Genomic DNA, 20,745 nt, shown 5'->3' on the forward strand with positions numbered 1-20,745 from the left:
ATTGACATGAACAAGTTCAAATCAACCTGGGGCCTAATGTTGGGGATATTACTACTAGACATAAACCGGCCAGGAGAGGCTGGGTTATCCCTATGATGATTACTTTATTTGAAGCCCAGGAAGACAAAAGATGGTGGCGTTTCATGAAGGACCAAGGCCAAAAGGCGTGTTAAGGCCTGAAGACATAAACCGACATTGATATGTAACTTGTATTGTAAGATAGAAGGAATAGAGACCGAGCCGGACATGTTTATGATCCGGCCTCGAGATTCTGTAAACCGACGGGCGTCGACCTATGTATATAAAGGGGCGACCCGACGGCGGTTTAGGAACAACACACAATAACTCGAGAGCCAGGCAAAGCAGATTCGCTCCCTGGTCATCGAAACCCAAGCAATTCCATCACAACTGGACGTAGGCTTTTACCTTCATCAAAAGGGGCTGAACCAGTATAACTCTTGCGTCCCTTGTCCGCTTTAACCCCTTTAAGCTAACCCATCGCGATGGCTCCACGACTAAGTCCTTCCACAAGGACATCTGCCGTGACAAAACCACGACACCCTCCATCCCAAAATTGCATGAGAGACTGTGCTCGTGTTAAATGGCTACTTGAGTTGGGCACATGGCCTTGCTTACGCTATTAGGTTCCAAGCAAGACATGTGTTCATCAAACTATAGCCTAGCTCAAATAACCCCGAGGCAACCCCTAAACAAAAATCAACTTTAAGAAAGTGTAGATATTCGTCCTCTCCACTGCCTGTTGTTAGTCTCCTCCGCCCGCCCATAGGAAACCAAAGGCGGTATTTGAGTAGTAATTCTTGGCTTCCAGAACCCATTGCTTTATGAATTATGAGGCTCTTCATTTTGGTCATTTTCCCACTGAAGTTAGGTGTCTAACCTGTATGATGTCCTGTGCTTACGCATCGACAGGTTTCGCTTCCGACTGCAAGGATGTGAACCTCAGCTGCACCATATAGCCTCCACACAGATCTACACAATGATATATATCTTCATAGTTGGTGAGCAGTTGAGAGCTTAATAAAGCTCCTCAAAGACCTTTAGTTTACAAATAGCAATGGGTGGGCGCCTTGTTGGATTCCAAGTATGTTATTGTTGTTTAATTAATGTACTTGTGAAAATGTGAAACTAGGCGTGTTTTGTGATGTATCGAAGGTCAACCAAAGATAATTTAACATGTATTTTAAGTTATGATGTGTGTATTCAGATCCGGGGCATGGCAATTTTATTTTCATTTTTAACTTTATAGAGTACTAATTTATTTCATGCAGGTTAAGAATTTTCATATGTGTATGGTTTCATTTCTAAAGTGTAGGGCATCTCCTACTTATTAAGAAAAAGTGTGACCAGGAGATAGCATATAGTGTATTTGAAAATATATTACCTTAGACATGGAGAATCCACCTCCTAACTACATGAAAACAAACACATATCCATTATTTATATCCTTTCAAAATCAGTAAATATTCTACTTGACTATGACAAGAAAAAAAACTAGTGTCCCCTTTTCATCATTTCAACATGCGAAATATGTTTTTATTACATATAATACATATGTAGCTAGTTAAATTGATGATATAGAATTTACCGAGACAGAGGGAGTAGAAGTTCAAGCATGTCATGATTAATGCCACGAACATTTGTGCAGGGTATAGTTACGAAGCACTCAAACTTCTGTGGAGAGTATAGTTAGAAAGCACTTATTAGGTCCCCGCAAAAAAGGGAAGCACTTATTAGGAAGAAATTTTGTTTTAATATATCAAGAAGCATTCTTCAAGTACTACATAAGGAGCAGTGATGTGTACAATCTAAGATGCAAACTTGATTGGGACATGGATTTTCTGCTCCCGAGATTAAATACACCTGCATGAACGGTAAACTCCAAAAAATAGCAAAGAAATTAAAAAAAATACTAGTTTTTGTCGATGAACATCAACATATGTTCCAACATCCTGTACTGCTTGATATGAGCGGTTCGCTATCTCAAAAAACAATCAACAACTAATGTCCTAACATCCTATAAATTTTCACCTAAAAAGACATCCTTGGAGGCCTATACGAGAAAACAAAATTTGGGACTCAAAAATGCGCACTTGGAGCACTCTTTTTTGCTTCGCACAGATCACTATGGATGTCTCTTCATGGCGAAATTTTATAGGATATTAGAACACTTGTCGATGTTCATCCACAAATCTTTTATTTTTCTACACTTTTTTGGAATTTACTGTTCATGCAGTGCATTTGTATTTGGGATTCGAGTAGCACTTTCGACATAATAGACTACATGTATTTCTAAATATGGGGAGAACTATTGTACTTTATTTGAATTATTGTGTTTGCAAGAATGTCATTGTAATGACATATTATTTGTTGTAATGACGTACAAGTATTGTTCTTTATGTTGAAATACTTGCCCAATTGCTCTTTTTATCTCCAAATACTTGCTGCAATTTAATTCTTTATGTTGAAATACTTGCTGAATTTATTTATTTTTCTTCAAATACTTGCTGAAATTCAATTCTTTATGTTGAAATACTTGTTAAATTGCTTCTTTCTCTCCAAATACTTGCTGCATTTAATTCTTTATGTTGAAATACTTGTTGATTTGGTTCTTTATAATGTCTAAATACTTACTAGAATTGTAGGATATGGTTGCTAGGCAAATTTCATGGACATCTACCATGTCACCATACATGCCAGCCCGCCTATGTAGTTTGGTGGCTGGTGGCCATAGACCGGGTACCTCTTTCATGACTGTCCACCGGAATGGTTGTTCCGCTGCTACGAATGAACATTTTCAAGGCACAGAGTCGATTGGAACCCACATCACAAATCATACAAGGACATGGAAGAGGAAGTATAAACAGATAGTGCACCTCAAATCATTGGGTGGTGCACTTTGGGATGAAGATAACTTTACGATTGTTCTTGATCACGAGAATTACACAAACCATATTAAGGTACCTATTTTACCGCCCTTTAGTACTTGTTGAATTTGGTTCCTTATGTGCAAATACTTACTGAAATGATTTTTTCATGCATTATCACTTGCTGAAATTTATTCTTTCATTCATTATAACTTGCTGAATTTTTTTTTCATGCATTATAACTTGTTGAACTTTATTTGTACCCCCATTCCTTGTTGAAATGATTACTTTTGTTTATAAAGGACCACAAAGAAGATGAACCCTTCCTTAACAAGCCTATTAAACATTATGAGGAGATGATGATTATCATTGGAGCTAGCATGGCTATGGGTCAATATGCAAAAGGCTCAATTGACCCTAGCTATCCCTCCCCGTCCCTTCCCCATGCGGCGGCGCCGCCCCGAACCGGGGAGCCCCCGCCCTCCTCCACAACCTCTCCCCATCTCCGCTCCCCTCCGCCATGGTCGCCCAGGGCATCACAGGGTAAAGCCCTTGTGGCATGGCGGCGGCGGCGGTTTTTCTCCCGGATCTCAATCTGGTGGGAAGCGGCGCTCCTTTCCGGCCAGATCGGCGGCGGGTGGCGCAGATTGGCAGCGACATGGAGGTGGTGCGGCGGCGGCTGGGGAGGATGGCACCAGCAATGGCAGATCTGGCCTTGACTCAGTCGGGCTAATTCGTTGTGCTACCGATCTCAATCACCGTCCGCGGTGCACTACTCCTGGAATTGATCTGCAACACGAGGATGTCTGGGGCGCCGGCCCTAGGCTTGTTGGTGGTGGCCTTCTTCTTCGTTGGAGTTGGTCGGCCGGCTGGCTGTGTTCACATGGTCATGGCGGCGGCGGTCGCAGTGATCGGCGGCTTGGCCGGTCGGCGGCGATGGAACTTTCACTACAAAAAAAGACACATCCATGACATTTTGGGCCAAACGAATTTTTTTCCTGTCATACATATGACACTTCTATGACGATAATTGTGACAAAACCCGGAATCATCATAGATGTGGTGGGCTCCTACTTCTATGATAAAAAATCATGACAGAAAATGGGCTTTTCGTCTTGGGCGGGCCGGAGATGCAGCTGCATGACATTCTTTGGGCCGTCCATGACGGAAAAAACCATGGTAGAAGCGAGGGGGAGGAAAATTTCAGGGAGTTCCCGATTACGGTGGGAGGTCGGGGGCCGAGCGATGCGCGTTTCTCTCACACACGTACGCGCATGTGTGCGAGGCGTTGGCTCTAACTGAACCCGAGCGAGGCATTGGGCTCTAACTGAACCCGAGCGATTACACTGCAGGCTACGCGTTACTGAACCCGAGTGATCGATCGATGGCAGTTAAGTGAACCCGATTGAGCGATTCCTTCGCTACTGCTGCTAACTGAAGCCGATCGATGGGATGAACAGTGAGCATTGCGGGGGGGGGGGGGGTTTGGATGAACAGTGAGCGGTGGCGTTGCCTCTGGATGGACAGGACCCCGTGGTGTGGTGGAGGGCTGGATGAACAGTAGACGATGGAGGGGTGCCCGTGGAGGGGTGGATGAACAGGACCCCCGTGGTGTGGAGGGCTGGATGAACAGTAGACGGTGGAGGGGTGGTTGAACAGGACCCCGTGGTGTGGAGTGCTGGATGAACAGTAGACGGTGGAGGGGTGGTTGAATAGTAGCCGATGGAGTAGCGCGCGGTGGAGGCTGGATGAACAGGAGCCCGTGGAGGCTGGAGGAGGTCAACGGTGGAGATGAACAGTATCCCGTGGAGTCCCGTTTTGCGGTACGCCACACCCCTCCCGATGAACAAGACCCCCGTTTCGACCGTAGCGCTCCAACACAAGTCCGTTTCCTCCGTTTTGTGGTACGCCACACCCCTCCCGATCAACAAGACCCCCGTTTCGACCGTAGGAGGTCCGTTTCCTCCGTTTTGCGGTACGCCAGACCCCTCCCGATGAACAGGATCCCGTTTCGAATGTGGCCGGTCGAACACAAGGCCATTTCCTCCGTTCTGCAGTACGTCAGGCCTCGTTTCCATCGCCTGTTCTGTCTAAGCCCTCCCGATGAACACGACGCATATCCGTTGCCTCCCCATGAACACGACGCATTCCGTTGCCTCCCCATGAACACGACGACGACGCTGTTTCTCCGTTCCGACCCAGCCATGTACACGAGCCCTGGCCGTACGTATGCGCGAGTAGGCGTTCGAGACCCCGCCCGTATGTACACACACGTGGCCGTATTTTCTTTCTTGCACCCTGTCCGCTGTACGTACATGTACATGCTATGTGCGCGCCTCTACTATGACACGTGCACGCCTCTACTACGACACGTGCGTGCCTCTACATCGACCAGTATGTACGTACACGTTCGCAACCAGAATGACAACGCGACGTACACTTTGACCAGATGGGTCCCGACTGTCAGGCACTTCCTTGCCTGCGAAGATGTAGCTGGTCGGTCCCAACAGTCAGGGGCGAATCATTTTGTTTTTTCCCCGGACGCACTTCCTTGTGTGCGAAGATGTAGCTGGTGGGTCCCAGCAGTTAGGGGAAAACGTTTGTTTTCGCGAAATACAGTGGCCCGTACGGTGGGTCCCAGCTGTCAGGTGGAGGAATCATTATTTTCCGTGTAATAAGGAGGCACTTCCTTGCTGCGGCCGTGGACTCAGCTGTCAGCCTCTCCACGTACAGTCCACGTCCGATGGAAGTCGTTCCTTGACCATGTTGACCACGCCGCGCCGAGAGCACTAGGGCGGTGGACGACAGCGAGGCCTAGGAAGGGGACGACACGGAGGCAGGGAAGACTCGGCAGTTGTTTCCCACACGAAGGGGAGTACGACTATACGAGAGTTTACTGGTTCATCTGCCGTCGCTGGAGAATAACAGCAGGTGTGGGTGAGTAGAGGGATGACTAGGCCAGCGATGGGAGTATGGTCGGGCGGTGAGGCCTGCGCGGCAGCACAGCCGGCCGCGAGGAGGAGGGAGCAGGCAGTCTCGCCGGCGCTTGTTTGAGCGGCTGGAGCAGGAAGAGCAGAGATTGAAGAAGCACGACGACCGTTGGATGGACATCCAACAGTCAGTGCTTGTGCGTCAACCTTTTTTTAGGAAAGCCTCAAATCTGTGGAAAACAGCATACAACCCATCTGCCATTATTTCTAATAATTTACAGCCCATCTGCTAATTCTTAAGGGTTTTTTGGAGCCCATATTCTTTTTGTTAGCATTACAGCCCATATTGTGGCAACGGTTAAAAAATTATACGAAATTTTGCATATTTCGGTGCGGTCCGAACTGTTTTTAATCCCGAAATTTCGACTCACATTCAAACTGATTTTAAAAATAAATGTATATCAATATAAATCCTACAAATTCTCCACGCATAAAAATTAATGTAATTTAAAATCTTGAAATGAAAAAAAGATATTTGAAACTAATTGCCGGTTTGATGTGTTTTAAAAATGTACAAACCATTGCTCATTACTGATGGGCCATTTTATCAGTCAGCCGAATGAAAGCTCTCCTTGTCTTGAAAGATTTGCAGCCCAACAGGCCTGACAAAGCGACTTACTTGGCAAATCACAAAAAAACTGGGTTGTGGCCGTGGACCCAGCTGTCAGCCTCTCCACGTACAGTACTCTTCCGATGGAAGTCGTTCCTTGACCATGTTGACCATGCCGCACGGAGAGCACCACGGCGGTGGACGACGGCGAGGCCTAGGAAGGGTACGACGCGGCAGTGGATGCCCGTACGGAGAGGACTACGAGGGTTCACTGGTTCGGCTACGGTGTGAGGCTGTCGTCGCCGCAGGGCCTGGCCAGCGGTGGGAATAGTAGGGGGCGGTGAGGCCTCTGCGGCAGCACAGCCGGCCACGGGAGGCAGGAGCATGCGACACGACCGGCGCTGCTTTGGGCGGCTGGAGCAAGAAGACCAGAGGTTGAAGAAGCACTACGGCCATTGGATGGACATCGTACGGTCACTAGAGCTAGAATCGTTCATATTGACTAAGTTGACAAAGCCCTTCGTCCCTGTCAACTTAGTAGGCCCACAAGTCAGCCTCCCAACAAGGTGGGTCCCAGCTAGCCGAGGGAGTATTCATTTTTTTGTGCGTAATAAGGAGGCACTTCCGGTGGGTCCGAGCTGACAGCGGGGGGAACGTTTTTTTCGCGAAATACGGTGGCCCGTCCGGTGGGTCCCAGCAGTCAGGGGGAAACGATTTTTTCGCAAAATATTGGTGGCCCGTCCGGTGGGTCCCCGCTGTCAGGTGGAGGAATAATTATTTTCCGCGTAATAAGGAGGCACTTCCTTGCGGCTGCCGTGGACCCAGCTGTCAGCCTCTCCACGTACAGTACTCTTCCGATGGAAGTCGGTCGTTGACCATGTTGACCACGCCGCGCCGAGAGCACCAGGGCGGTGGACGACGGCGAGGACTAGGAAGGGGACGACTCGGAGCCGGGGAAGACGCAGCAGTGGATGCCCACGCGAAGAGGAGTACGAGGGTTCACTGGTTCGGCTGCGGTGTGAGGCTGCTGTCGCCGCAGAATAATAGGGGGTGTGGGTGAGTAGAGGGATGGCTTGGCCAGCGGTGGGAGTAGTAGGGGGCGGTGAGGCCTCCGCGACATCACAGCCGGCCGCAGGAGGCAGGAGCACGTGGCACGACCGGCGCTGGTTTGGGCGACTGGAGCAAGAAGACCAGAGGTTGAAGAAGCACCACGGCCGTTGGATGAATACCGTACAGTAACAGGAGCTAGAATCGTTCATATTGACTAAGTTGACAAAGCCCTCCGTCCCCGTCAACTTGGTAGGCCCACAAGTCAGCCTCCCACTATGCTGGGTTCCAGCTGGCAGGGGGAATATTCATTTTTTTGTGCGTAATAAGGAGGCACTTCCTTGCGTGTGAAGATAGCTGGTGGGTCCGACATGTCAGCGGGGGCACTTTATTTCACAAAATACAGAGGCCCTTCTGGTGGGTCCCAGATGTCAGGTGGAGGAATCATTATTTTGCGCGTAATAAGGAGGCATTTCCTTGTGTGCGGCCGTTGACCCAGGTGTCAGCCTCTCCACGCACAGTCTACTTCCGATGGTGTCGTTCGTTGACCATGTTGACCACGCCATGCCGAGCGCATCCAAGGTGGTGGACGACGGCGAGGCCCGGGACAGCAATGAGCCGGAGATGGGAAGACGCGGGAGTAGAGTCGCAGACAGAGAGGTGTACGAGGGTTAACTAGTTCTAGTGCGGTGTGGTTCGGCAATCGGTGGAGAAGAACAGGAGGTGTGGAGGGGTGGAGGGATGGCCTGGCCAACGGTGGAGTAGCGCTTCATAGCGAAGCGTGCTAAGCCGAGCTGCTAGCAGCAGGAGGCGGGAGGTGGTCCCGGCTGCGCTGGAGGAAGAAGACGAGAGATTGAAGATGGATGCCGGTCGTTGGATGTAAATCCAACGGCTAACATGTTAGAATCATTTGTTGACTAAATTGACAACGACTTGCATTGGCTTCGACCTATTGGCCAACATTTCAGCCTCCAAAAATGTGGCATGTATTCAACCCATTTTTTTTTCCAGAATTTACAGTCTTTTTTTTGCGCGGTAGAATTTACAGTCAATTTGATCTTTTTTTGAATTACAGCCATTAGCCGGGCTGGGTGAACAAATAATGTAGCGTCCATGCGGCCCGTTTATTTTATTTCCTAAAAAATTACAGCCCATTTGCACTTTTTCGAAATACACGATTTTGCTGGGCTGATTCTAATTATAATGTTGGGTTGGGCCAGCAATGTTATCAAAAAATAAAAAGGGGCTGAGCATTTTGTTATAAATATATTTAAATAATAAGTGATATTATTACATTCGTCCTTAAATTTACAGTCTTACCAAGCTTTATATAATAACATATAAAATATTTTTTTTAGAAAAACAGGGAGCATCTCCCCGGTTCCATTGCTGAGAATGAAACCACAACATATTCTGATACAGCAGCTCAAAGAGCAGTTCGAAAGGAAAGGTAGAAAAGCTACAAACTAGGGGGGGGGTGGATGAACAAGTTCTCTGAATAACACAAATCACCCGGGCGGTGCCAAAGGCAGAGCAGATAGAGCACTCAAATGACACAAGGAGGGTCCAGCAAAGCCTTCATGGTCTTCAGCCGAGGGGCCGTGTCAGCCTGGGCGACCAGTAAGCAAGTGGAGACACAGGGCTGGAAGGCGTAGTATGGTGGATGTCCCTCTTTTTCGGCGCCAGGTGCCCATCATCTTCATCAGAGATCTTGAGACGAGCTCACGGGTCCAGCCCCAGAGTAGGTCGAGCCTTGTTTAGCCACAAGTGATCGCCGACGGTTTCTGGAGGGATCTTGTTAGGGTTTCCACGAAGCTCATCAACTTGTCCTTGTCCGATCCGGAGGAGAGAATCGCCCAGTTCCTCACCATGTTCCTGATCAACCTCAAGACCTGCGGAATGGAAATCCAGTAGGTGTTACTGAAAATCATAGCATTTCTGTATTTCCAGAGGCACCAAAGGACAGCTGAGCTAACAGTGTTTAAAACTGAGCACTTTTTGGTAGCAATCCAGAATCTGGCGACAGATTTGAAGGATGAGCCAATCTGACTAGAGAAATATTTCTCAATGTGGGCCCAGAGATGTTTAACAACTATACATTCACAAAATAGGTGAGAACAAGACTCTTGTTCCAAGCAGTAAACACAATCAAGGGGTTTGATGATGTGTCTCTTCCTAAGGTTATCCCTAGTCATCAATTTGTGTTTGGAGAGAAGCCAGAGAAATACATGAATTTTAGGGGGAACTCTCAATTTCCAGACAGCAGGGATAAACACGGGTTGAACCCCTCTAAAGTTGATAACATGATAGAGGAAGCTGGAGGAATACTTCCCCTTATTGTCCAACTGCCAAATCAGGGCATTCGGCTCGGCAGTAAAGGTAATGCTTTTGGCAATTTCCTCCAACTGGAACCATTGTTCCATGAAACTATCACTAAAGTTCCTTCTAAAAGAGAGTTTTAGGCATTGACCATCCCAAACTTCATTGACACTTTTGTTAAGCTCATTGCGGACAGAGTAAATAGGCCAAAATTGGACTGCTAGGGGGATGTGCCAAACCAAGTATCTTCCCAGAACCTGGTTCTGCTCCCATCCCCTATGTTCCATCTGTAGCCAAATTTCACAGCATGCATAATAGATTTTAATCCTTTCCAGAATCTAGAGGTCTTAGGGTTGGAGGAAGGGACAAAAATATTAGGTTTATTTCCTAGGTATTTATGGGCAATAAGAAGCTTCCAGGGTTTCAGGTCTTCCTCATAGAATCTTTTAATCCAAGACCCTAGAAGACAGATGTTAATTTCTTGGAGGTTAGGTATGCCTAGGCCTCCAAAATCTTTTTTCATAGAGACTAGGGCCCAATTAGCAAGGTGTAGCTTCCTATTTCCCTCAAAATCATTCCACATGCAATGAGACATCTGAGAATTGATGAGGTTCACTGCCCATTTAGGGAACTTGAAGAAGGAGAGGAGATACACTGGAATGCTAGCCAAACAAGCTTGTATGAGGATCAATCTACCTCTGTAAGAGAGAAGTTTGCCCCTCCACCCAGCAATCCTTTTAATGATTTTATCCAGAAGGGGTTGGATATCCTCTCTCCTCAGTTTATCATAGTGGAGAGGGATACCTAGGTACTTAATGGGGAAGTTACCTTTATTACAGACTAGAATAGAGAGGAAGTCAGCTAACTCCTGATCATCCATGTTGATAGGGATGAGTTCACTTTTAGAGTAGTTGATTCTCATGCCTGAGACTTGTTCAAACCAGGTTAGAATAGTTTTCAGATTGCTAGCATGTGTGGAGTCATTGTCTAAGAAAAGGATGGTATCATCTGCATATTGAAGGTAGATGATGCCACCAGGGCAGACCTCAGGACAGAGCCCTGCAATCAGACTATGATTAGCAGCTTTGCTCAACATTTTAGTAAGAACGTCCACTACTAAATTAAACAAAAGTGGGGAGATGGGGTCACCTTGCCTAAGGCCTTTACCAGCAAGGAAAAAAAATCACTTTCACAGTTATTTAACTTGACCCCAACAGACCCCCCATGAGTAAGTTGCTGGATCCAACTCTCCTCTATGAAAGGCTTGGAAAAGATCTAAGAGATCATTTTTCACCAAGTCCCAAAAATGCTAGTAAAACAAGAAGGGAATCCCATCAGGACCAGGAGCCCCATCAGGATAAGAGCTAAAAATGGCTTCCTTCACCTCTGTCTCTGAAAAAGGGGCTTCTAGCAGCTCATTTTCAGCAGGAGAGACTTTTTCAGAAGCAGAGAAATTTTTTTTTTGTAGAGAGAACCCAGAAGGATTTTCTTTCTTAAATAGGTCTTTGTAGAAGTCACTAGCCACTTTCAACATCTCATCTACCTCAGTAACAGGGCCATTAGGGCCATCAAGGGAGTGAATGAGGGTTTTCTTCCTCCTCTGGTTAGCTACTGCATGGAATTAAGCAGTATTTCTATCACCCTCCTTAATGTTCCTATCTCTAGACCTTTGTTTGGCTTTTATTTCTTCTTGAAGCCAAATTTTCTTGAGCTCTCCATAGACAAAGTTTAATCTATTAGTCTCAGCCTTAGAGAGGTCAGTGGTTTCTGCCTTAATATCTAGAGAATCAAACTCAAGGAGGAGAAGCTGTTTGTATCTTCTAAGATTAGCTTCCTCATTGGAGTTCCACCCTTTGGTAGTTCTTCTAAATCTCCTGATTTTGATCTGCCAATTTTCTAGGGGGCAGCTGCTCCCAGTAGGCTCATTCCAGATTTTCCTGACTAGCCCAGTAAAATCTTCTCTAAGCAACCACCACTTTTCAAATTTAAAATTATTGCTCTTTGGAGTTTGGTTAAGACCAGAGTCCCAGAGCAAAGGAGTGTGGTCACTACCACATCTGGGCAGAGCTCTACAACTAGAAAGGGGAAAGAAACTATCTAATTCTGTGTCACAGAAAATTCTGTCAATGGTGGACATAATCCTGGAGCAGCACTTCCAACATATCTAGCAGAACTGTGAGTTTTCCTTCTGACAGGGAAATTCTCAACTTTATGGGTAACCATTTTGCAGATAAAACAACTCTTGGGCCAGACACATTTATCCAAATGATGCCCCGGTTCCCCACAGTTGTAGCAGATCACCTCAGAGTATGCCATAAGGCCCGAAGCAGGGGCAGGAGCAGTTTTCTGGATGTCCTATCTCTTCTTTTGCTGATTCTTGCCTTGAGATTTCCCACTGATCTGAGAGTCAGAACCACCAGCAGATTGATCTTGGGCAATTACAGGAGCCTGCCCAGATTGTGCCCCCATTTGGGGCGGAGGTGGGCCGTACCACTGCCCAACCGGCGCTCCCCCCATTGTGATAGGGGAAATTCATCGGAGTTCCTGGTTCCTTATCATCCTCTAGCCAGATGTTGTCTCTCAGGAAGCAGAAATAACCACCAGACAGCTCAATTGAAGTAGATTGCAAGCCTAATTTCAATCTTCTGCAGGTTTGGGGGAGAGGTAAGGTAGGGGATCCACCTGCTCCGGCTCCGGTGGCGTGCTGGTGGGCAGGAGTCCAGTCAAGCATTCCCATCTCGCAGCATAGCATGGATCTCCTAAATCCACTTCTCCTTTCGCCCATCGAACGAACGCAATCGGCGGCTCACTGGGGTGGGGCATCATGTGCTTCTCCGAGAAATCTCCTTCAAAGTAGATCCGCAGGGCTAGATTCAGCAGCTCCCAATCCACATGATCCTTGCACATCCGAGCATACCTGCATGAGTGAGAGAACGGATTCGGTCCCTCCTTGGCTTCCTCCCTCGCAGCTTCCTCCTCTGCTTCCCTCCATTCGTGCGTGCACTGGGTCCAGGAGAGAGCGTCGTCGCGGATCCGCGTCGCCCGCTCCCTCCATCTCCTCCCTCGAGTCTCCCGCAGCACCGCCGGCGCGACAGAGTCGAGTGGCTGGAGCATCCGTGGAAAGGCTTTGTAGACATGTGGGAGATGCATCTTGTACATCTGCCTATCTTCCAGCCATTCCCCCGTGGATATGGCCAGCGACTCCATGGGGCCCGCGAGCAGACTTGCTGAGGGGGTAGGCGTGCCCGGAGTCAGGAGGCGGGGGGTGGCGGCGAGATCTATGGCGGCGGCGAGGGTGGAGGTGGTGGCGGGGGCGAAGGGGATCGCGAGAGCGGTCATCTATTTGCCAATTATGTGAACTAAACAGTCAACATATAAAATAATTTAAATATATATAATATAGTTAGAAGGGATAAGTTGGACCTGGCGTTCCTATTCTAATATAAAAAATAGAACAGACCTCTGCGTTTTCTTCAAAAAAATACATAAATTGGGCTGCCAAAAATAAAACCTCGGATGGGAGGTCCATAGGCTGGTCGATACATCCGAGGACGTGGGCTGCGCATGTTAAAAATGAAAGCCTAGACGGGGCAGCCCAAAACCACGTCCAACACTTGCCAAAACTTCGTCCCTCATTTTCTCTGTGTTTCGCACACTCGACATTGTGTGGGCATTTTGACTGTGCATCATATGAAGATGTGCTATGCATGAATGTTGATCAGCATGATGTTAACTGGCTGGTAGTTCCATTTTTGACCATGAATAAAACTTCCAACATGATGTTAACCCTGTTTGAAAAGGCCGTGTTAATATAAATGCTCTGCCTCTGAAAGTTGCAGTTTCTTATTTGAAACTGAACTTGCAGTTTCTTATCTGAAACTGAAACTTGCAGTTTCTTCTCTGAGAATCACATTGTCTGCACTTTTATACTCCTATGAAACTACATTTTTAAGAGCTAAAAATAGATATCTAGAATTCATAAAATACTTCATATGCTCAATACTGCAAATCTGAAATTCAAAAGACATTCATATCTGAAAGTACTCTCAAAATACACAACACAAAACACAATTCACAACCTGCAAATACTGACAACCCTAAGCTCCTCCTGACAATTCACAACCTGCCCGGCTATTGGGCTGGGGGGCAGCCCCCTCCTATTCCTCGGCGGCAGACAACGGCCCCGTGAGATGTGAACGGCGAGGGAGACGATGGCGGGGAAGCATCGTCGGGCCAACTGCTTTTCCCCTCTTGCAGTTGGGTTCGGTCGACGAAGACTCCACCGGCTCGCTCTGGCAGGACACCCTCACAAACAGCACCCTGTAGATGCTTAATCCTTCAATCTCTGGTGGATGCTCCATCTGGGATCGATACTCCCACCACCGCTCCCTCACGATCGGATTCGGTGAATCTGTTTGCTCCATGGCCCAAAGGAGCAGCTCTATGTACTCCGGCGCGACTCCCTCCGGGAGTATCGCCGCCTTTTCGCTCTGTTGCAGATATTTGGCCATGCATGACGCCATCGCCGCTAGTTGGTCCTTGTTGTCAAACCAATACTGTATCTCCAACATCCTAGCTAGCTTCACAGGGTCGCCGTCTGCGATCCTCACGTATCGGTTGTACACCTCCATCGATCTACTTCTCCACAGTACCTTCACTCGCCGGCGGTGGTTTTTGAATGGAAGAGGAGAGGAGCAGCGCTGGTTTTGGATTAGAATGGGAGAGGAGCGATGCTGGTTTTGGACTGGAACAGGAGAGGAGGGGCAGTGGTTTTGAAATGGAAGAGGAGAGGAGCGGCGCTGCATTTAGATTGGAACAGGAGAGGAGCGGTGGTGGTTTAAGAGGAGAAGAGCGGAAGAGCGGCGCTGGTCTTGGAAGTATTTTGTTGTTGTTTCGCGTATTTTGGGTCAAAGTTTGACCACGTACTGTATTTGACAAGCAAAATGTGAATGCATGTCACCAAATTGATTTTGATTTTGATCCAGTCAGAGCGCGCCGGCCCTCTCGTCCAATCCTAAATCGCTGCCGCACGCTCCTCTCCCTCTTCTCCATTGCAAAACCACCTCCTCTCCTCTCCATCATCTCCATTCCAAAACCACCGTATCGCCTCTCCCTCTTCTCTATTTCTAGACGCTTTGCTCCATGGCGCGGGCGCAATCCATGGATACAAAATTAGTATATACTGTATACTATTTAAAAGTCGAGGGCGGGGCTTTTCCTGCGTGGTAGGCGGCGGGGCAGTTCCACCTAGTCGGTTCGATAGAGATGCGAGAAGACGAGGGAGTAGGCTGCTGCAAACGTAGGGCTGTGTGATTTGACAGCGAGTTACTGCTGGGCAGGTGGGGCCCCGTGATTTGACTTGCCATTATCATTTTAACTGCGGCGCTACGACCGGCGTGAGTCTCCGAGATTCCTGACCACCTCCATACAGGTGCCTCTCCCAATGCTCCACCATGTAGTAGAGGCTGGCTCTTGCATGAGATCCCACTTCTCCACTTTTTCCTTGCCTCTCTTTCCTCCACATATGCAAAAATGCCATGTAAAGCGCACTATTGTACTTACTTTTACTTGCTCCTACAGGTGCTTAAGCTTGCCACATAAGCATAAAGTCTGATGTGGCAAGTTAATCAAGAAGAGAGAGACTAGTTTGGTGACCTAAGGAAGAAACAGTGCTAAGCGCGTGTACCTAGGTGAAAAGACAATTTTGAGTCTATAGCTAATTAAATGAAGCAAACTTAGCAACACCATTTCATTGGAAGAGGTCACTCCTTGGCAAATGCAATAAATACACACGCTTAGCACCGTTTCTTCCTTGAGTACGAAGAAAGAGATAGAGAGGAGCAAAAAAAATACACTTATAGCCAACCTTGTTGTAGTATGAGTGACTAAGTGATGACTATGTATGACATGCCAACATCAGATAGCCTAACGCACCGTGTTAAATCTCCAAGGGTGTGACCGCGCGAGCGACGCGACGGTCGTGGTAGGCGCGACCATGATACGGGCTGCTGGCAGCCCTTAGATCTGAGATCAAATGGTCGCATGCTAAGTTGCTGAAAATTTGCAGAATAACCCTCCAGGATAGGATATTCACCCATAGGTCTAGAATCACGCCATGCAACTGTTCGATCTCAGACCCAAGGGCTCTCGGAAGCCCGTATCATGGCAGAATGGAAAGCCACTACCCTGCCGTTCACACGCTGGTAGTTCGCTCCTACTCGTCCCCGCACGTCCTTCAATACTACGGCGGTTCGCTCCTAGTCGCCCCGTCCATTCACATTACGGTAGTTCCACTAATCCTAACCCTCCTCCCAAATCCATGGCGTCCCAAATCTCCACGATTGGCGGTGAGTACAAGGTTAGAACCATCACCGGCGATGAGTTCGACATCATCTACACCCGTTCTTCCGCGACGGTGAAAGGATGCATTTCTCGCTTCAGACGCATGTTCGAAGACTCAGATGATGAGTGGGTCGCTGGGCTAGATGTTGAGTACACCACAGTCCCGGGACGAGAGAAGGATCTAAAGGACGAAGAGAGGAAGAAGCCCGCCGTGATCCAGGTTTGCGTGCATGACTTATGCTTGGTCTACCACATATGCCATGCCGACGTTGAGTGCCAGGATTTTAAGGACTTCCTCGAGAGCAACCTAGTCAAATTCGTTACTGTAGACTTTGGTAACGACAAAGAAGTCCTGCATCGGATAGGCCTCGTTGTAGGCAACACCTTCGACCTCCAGAAGAATCGGCTGGTGTCCTCTCGTCAGCCTTCAATGCTGACCTTGGTAGGAGCCATGGTTCATCCTTCGTATGGTAAACTGGAGAAACCTCATTACACGTTTCATCGTCATGCATGGCAGCGGAGTTTACTAGATATAGACCACATCCACTATGCTGCAATGGATGGCTACTTTTGCTTCAATATCTACAAGGGTTGGATGAAGAGCAATAGCCAAGTGTGCGGTTCAAGCAAAGAAGTATCGGCCAAGAGGAACAGGGACAAGGACGAAGTCGAGGACGTGGACAAGGACTCTGAGTAAGGTGGCAGTGTCGTTTCTCATGGTGGTTCTAATGCAGTGTCTACCGTAATAGTTACAAAGTTTAATTTCAGGTGTGCTTAATTTAATTTGAGGGGTGTGTTGTGCTGAGCCCCCAGCAGAACTATGTTATGTTTCTTGTCGTTACTTTAACTCTTCAGTACGTACATACTAGTATTTCTTACATTTAATATTTTAGTTGGTATAGTAGCACCACTCATTTCTTCACATTATATACGTACAATATATATGGCCAACATCATATAGCCAACAGTTTAGTTGTCAAAGAATTTCAGGGTGCTTAGTTTTGTCAAAGAATTCCAGGATGCTTAGAGGGTGCTTGGATCCAAGGGACTTATTTTAGTCTGACTAAAAATAGTCTCTTTAAGAGGCTAAAGTTCCAAGCACCCCTGACTAAAGAGGGGCTAAAACTAGTCTTGAGACTAAAAAAATTTAGTCAGGGGTACCCCTACTAAAATGTGGATTAGTCCTCTCTCTACTCATTTAACTCCTCTCCTTTAACACAGGCGAGTTCTGGATTGGAGGGTTTGGAGGATAATAAATGCTCATTAACTTGATTTTAGCCTTTTTAGTATTTGGATCCAAGCATGGGTGAGGCTAGCATGTTTTAGTCCCACTACTTTTAGTCATGGGACTAAAACGTATCCAAGCACCCTCTTAGTTTTATTTGAGGGGTGGGTTGTGGTGGACACCATTATTGTGACTAGCATTTTTAATAGTACTATATGCATAATTTGGCGACGAGCACTCTCTATATGTACCACCTTTTTTTAATTTCAAGTTTTGCTCCATGGCGCAATCCATCGATACTACTGCTATACAAAAGTATACATTTTTAAAAGGCTAGAGGGCGGGGCAGTCTAGCTTGGTCGGTTTCACGAGAGGCGAGGGCCTTTGTGATTTGACGGCTCATTACTGCTGGAAGGCGGGGCCTTGTGATTTGACTGCTTGTATAAATGCGCCGATGACCTGGTCGAGGAGGAGCAAAGAACCCTGCGGTATACTCAAGTTTTCCACTGGAGTAGTACTGCGACGGAGGAGCATGAAACACGGCAGCCCAGTGCCACATGGCGATAAAAAATGATCTAATTTGCTAGTCATCTCATTGTTAGCATTGTTCTATTCATTCCCTCAAAAAACATTGTTCTATTCATGCCTCGCAGAGAACATGACACGTGCGGCGAAACACCCGAAGCAAAAGATGAAACACAGGAGCAAAAGAAGAAGGAAGATTATCACCCCAAATGATCTAATTCGCCGCGGAGTCGTAACTACTTCTTCATCGCCTCCACGACCTCCATCTCCTTGCACGTCTCCTCCGCCATCTTCATCATTGTGTCCATGACGCGGCATTTCTCGACGCGAGCCTTCATCATCTGTTCCACGGCCATATTACGTACCTTGACAGCAGCCGGGTGCTCGATGCGGAGCTTCGCCAACTCTTCCTTCTGTTCCATGGCGAGGGCCTGCATCATCTTCATCAAGGAACTACTATTCTCATGCAGCTTCTTCCAGCTGGCGTTCTTCTCCTTCAACAGGTCGATCTCATGGCAGAGCTTCGCATTTTCCTCCCGAAGTCGCAGGATTTTGCCGATCGCCTTCTTCTCCGAGGAAATGCTCTTCTTCAGCAGCATCACCAAGCCGGCGGTCAACTCCCCCTGCTGATTGAGCTCAGCGAGCATGTCGTCGAGGCTCTCCTTCAGTAACTCCATCAAGCCTTGGATGAACTCCTTCTGCTTATTGAGCTGATCGGGCATGCCGTCGAGGGATAACGACTCCAGCTTCGCCGGCTCGGCATGTTCGCCTCCGCGGCTAGGGCGCTCCTAGGAGCCATCGCCTGCCCGTGAGAGATCTTTCGAGGTCTCTGCGTGGCGGCGAGCCCTCTTTTTTTTCCGCAGCCTTGGTTGCCGCTCCCTTGTTACGAGTAGTTCTTGACCTAGAGCTCTACTCACCGGCCATGGCAACGACGGACGAAGAAGAAGCACTTATGAGGAAGAAAGGTAGAGTGATTTTCGGTTAGGTAGTTCCCCTTTTTATAACCTAAGTACTAGCACTAGTACTAATACCTGCATAGTGGGAACACGTTCAGGTTTGGTACGTACTACTAGTAGGTGTGAGCAGGCTTTCGAATGTGATGGGAACAAGGTAAAGATTAATTGATGGTTTTGGTTTCGAGGCCCATAATGGCTCTCGATGAGTTTAGCGGAACATAAATTTCAAGTACTACTACACTGCTCAAATGTGTATATATTATGTTACTGTCAAAAATTGGCACAAAATACGAAGGAGACCAATGGAAGTACTACTAGCAACCCACGATTTAACTACTCGCATGCACGCAGTGGAGTAATAATGTCTTTCTTCCGCCCTCACGTCCACTCAATTTGCATGCGCTGTATTAATTGACCATCAATGAAGTGAATGACTTTATACGCGTCAAATTATCACATGGGGTGGATCTTGGTACAAAATTGCGTCCGCCCGTGTACCCGCGTGTGCGTGCGAGGAATGAGTGTGTGCATGGCGTGCGTGCACATCTTCGCTTCGTGCATGTACCGCTAGTATGGCTCAGGGAGGACGAGTACATTCTTCTGGAACCAGCAGCACGTCACTGTGATCAATCCACGCAAGGAGGTCGCGACAACGCCTACACATGTGCCACATGGCTTCATGAACTATAAGAGAGACACTATGTAGCGTGCCATTGGTATTCTAATTTACGTGTTTTGCACATACTCGAAGTACTAGTAAGGTACACGTGCATTGCACGCATCAGATTTTGCAACCAAATTATGAATAAATACCACACTATAGCATGTAAGATCTGAGTCATATATGCCTGATGTAGCCCTTCGTTTAATTCTTATAGTTCATCTCATTCAAAATCAATTAGTTTTTATAAAAAAGCTAAGAACGCGGGAATAGGAAAAACATGGGATTATAGTGGAATGTCGTCTTGAATCCTATAGGATTGTACGAGTGTTTGATTGTGCATAGAAAAAACGCAGAGTTCTTTCAAAGAGGTTTGAGTGGACGGGATGTTTCCTATGAAATCTAGTGCAAATGAATCATATGGAAAAATTCCTATGGTTTACAATCCAACGAATGAAACAACCAAGATAGGAAAAATTCCTAATGATTAGAATCCTCCAAAATTCCTTTGAGAATCCTTTGAATCAAAGAAGCCCTTAATCTATTTTATGATTCATGGAATTGTGCGTTGTAAAGCATAAAGTGAAAACAAATAATGGCAATTCAACTAGAAAAAAGTTTGGGCAGTTATGATACGGAAGATTCTAGAACAAAAGAGAACCACTGCTGTTTTGAGGTTTGTGCATTATGCTTAAGTTCATCCATGGAGTCTGCTAGATTGTACATGTGGCAAAATCCGGTGGGGGGCAAGAAGATGGTGCGAGGGGCTGAGTGGAGGGAGATTATGAAGGAATGCACAAGTGCGAGATCGATATTTAGAGAGAGAGAGGGCGAACACATGCGCTGATGCGCAGTGGCGGTGCCATGAAAAATAAATGAGCTAGGGGGCCAAGCATTGCTAATCCTTTACGAGGAGGGTCAATTCATGAACTTAAACCATTTTTAGCAGCAATTGTCTAATAATCGCATTCATATTAGCCTTGATATATAGTGATGTTAGGGGGGAGGGGGTAGGGCCCTTACTGCCCCCTGTCTTTGCCATTGTGCACGCATCTGAGAGATGAAACGGAAGGCATGGATGATGAGAGAGGGACGTTGGATACATAATTAATGTGGGTGTATTAGCTATATATGTTAATCCTATATAGAGAGGTATAGATTGATCGATGTGGACGTGGGAAAGAGGGTGAGACCTCACTGGATATATCGATTGATCGGTTTGTGTGGAAAACTATGAAAGACCTA

The 20,745-nt window shown here is 47.1% G+C and overlaps 1 protein-coding gene across 1 annotated transcript in view; it reads left to right on the plus strand.

Moving 5' to 3' along the window:
* The first annotated feature begins 2,666 nt into the window (after nucleotides 1-2,666).
* Nucleotides 2,667-20,745, plus strand: part of LOC147978774 (uncharacterized) — a 28,572-nt gene continuing 10,493 nt past the window's right edge. Inside the window, exons 1-3 of the mRNA XM_087516667.1 lie at nucleotides 2,667-2,978; nucleotides 3,188-3,305; nucleotides 18,923-18,931. Of these exons, the coding sequence (XP_087372793.1) occupies nucleotides 2,667-2,978; nucleotides 3,188-3,305; nucleotides 18,923-18,931 (439 nt within the window). The remainder of the gene's footprint in view (nucleotides 2,979-3,187; nucleotides 3,306-18,922; nucleotides 18,932-20,745) is intronic.

This window comes from Triticum urartu, chromosome 3A (genome assembly GCF_056163025.1).
Source record: "Triticum urartu cultivar PI428250 chromosome 3A, HENAU_Tu73, whole genome shotgun sequence".
Classification (NCBI taxonomy): Eukaryota; Viridiplantae; Streptophyta; class Magnoliopsida; order Poales; family Poaceae; genus Triticum; species Triticum urartu.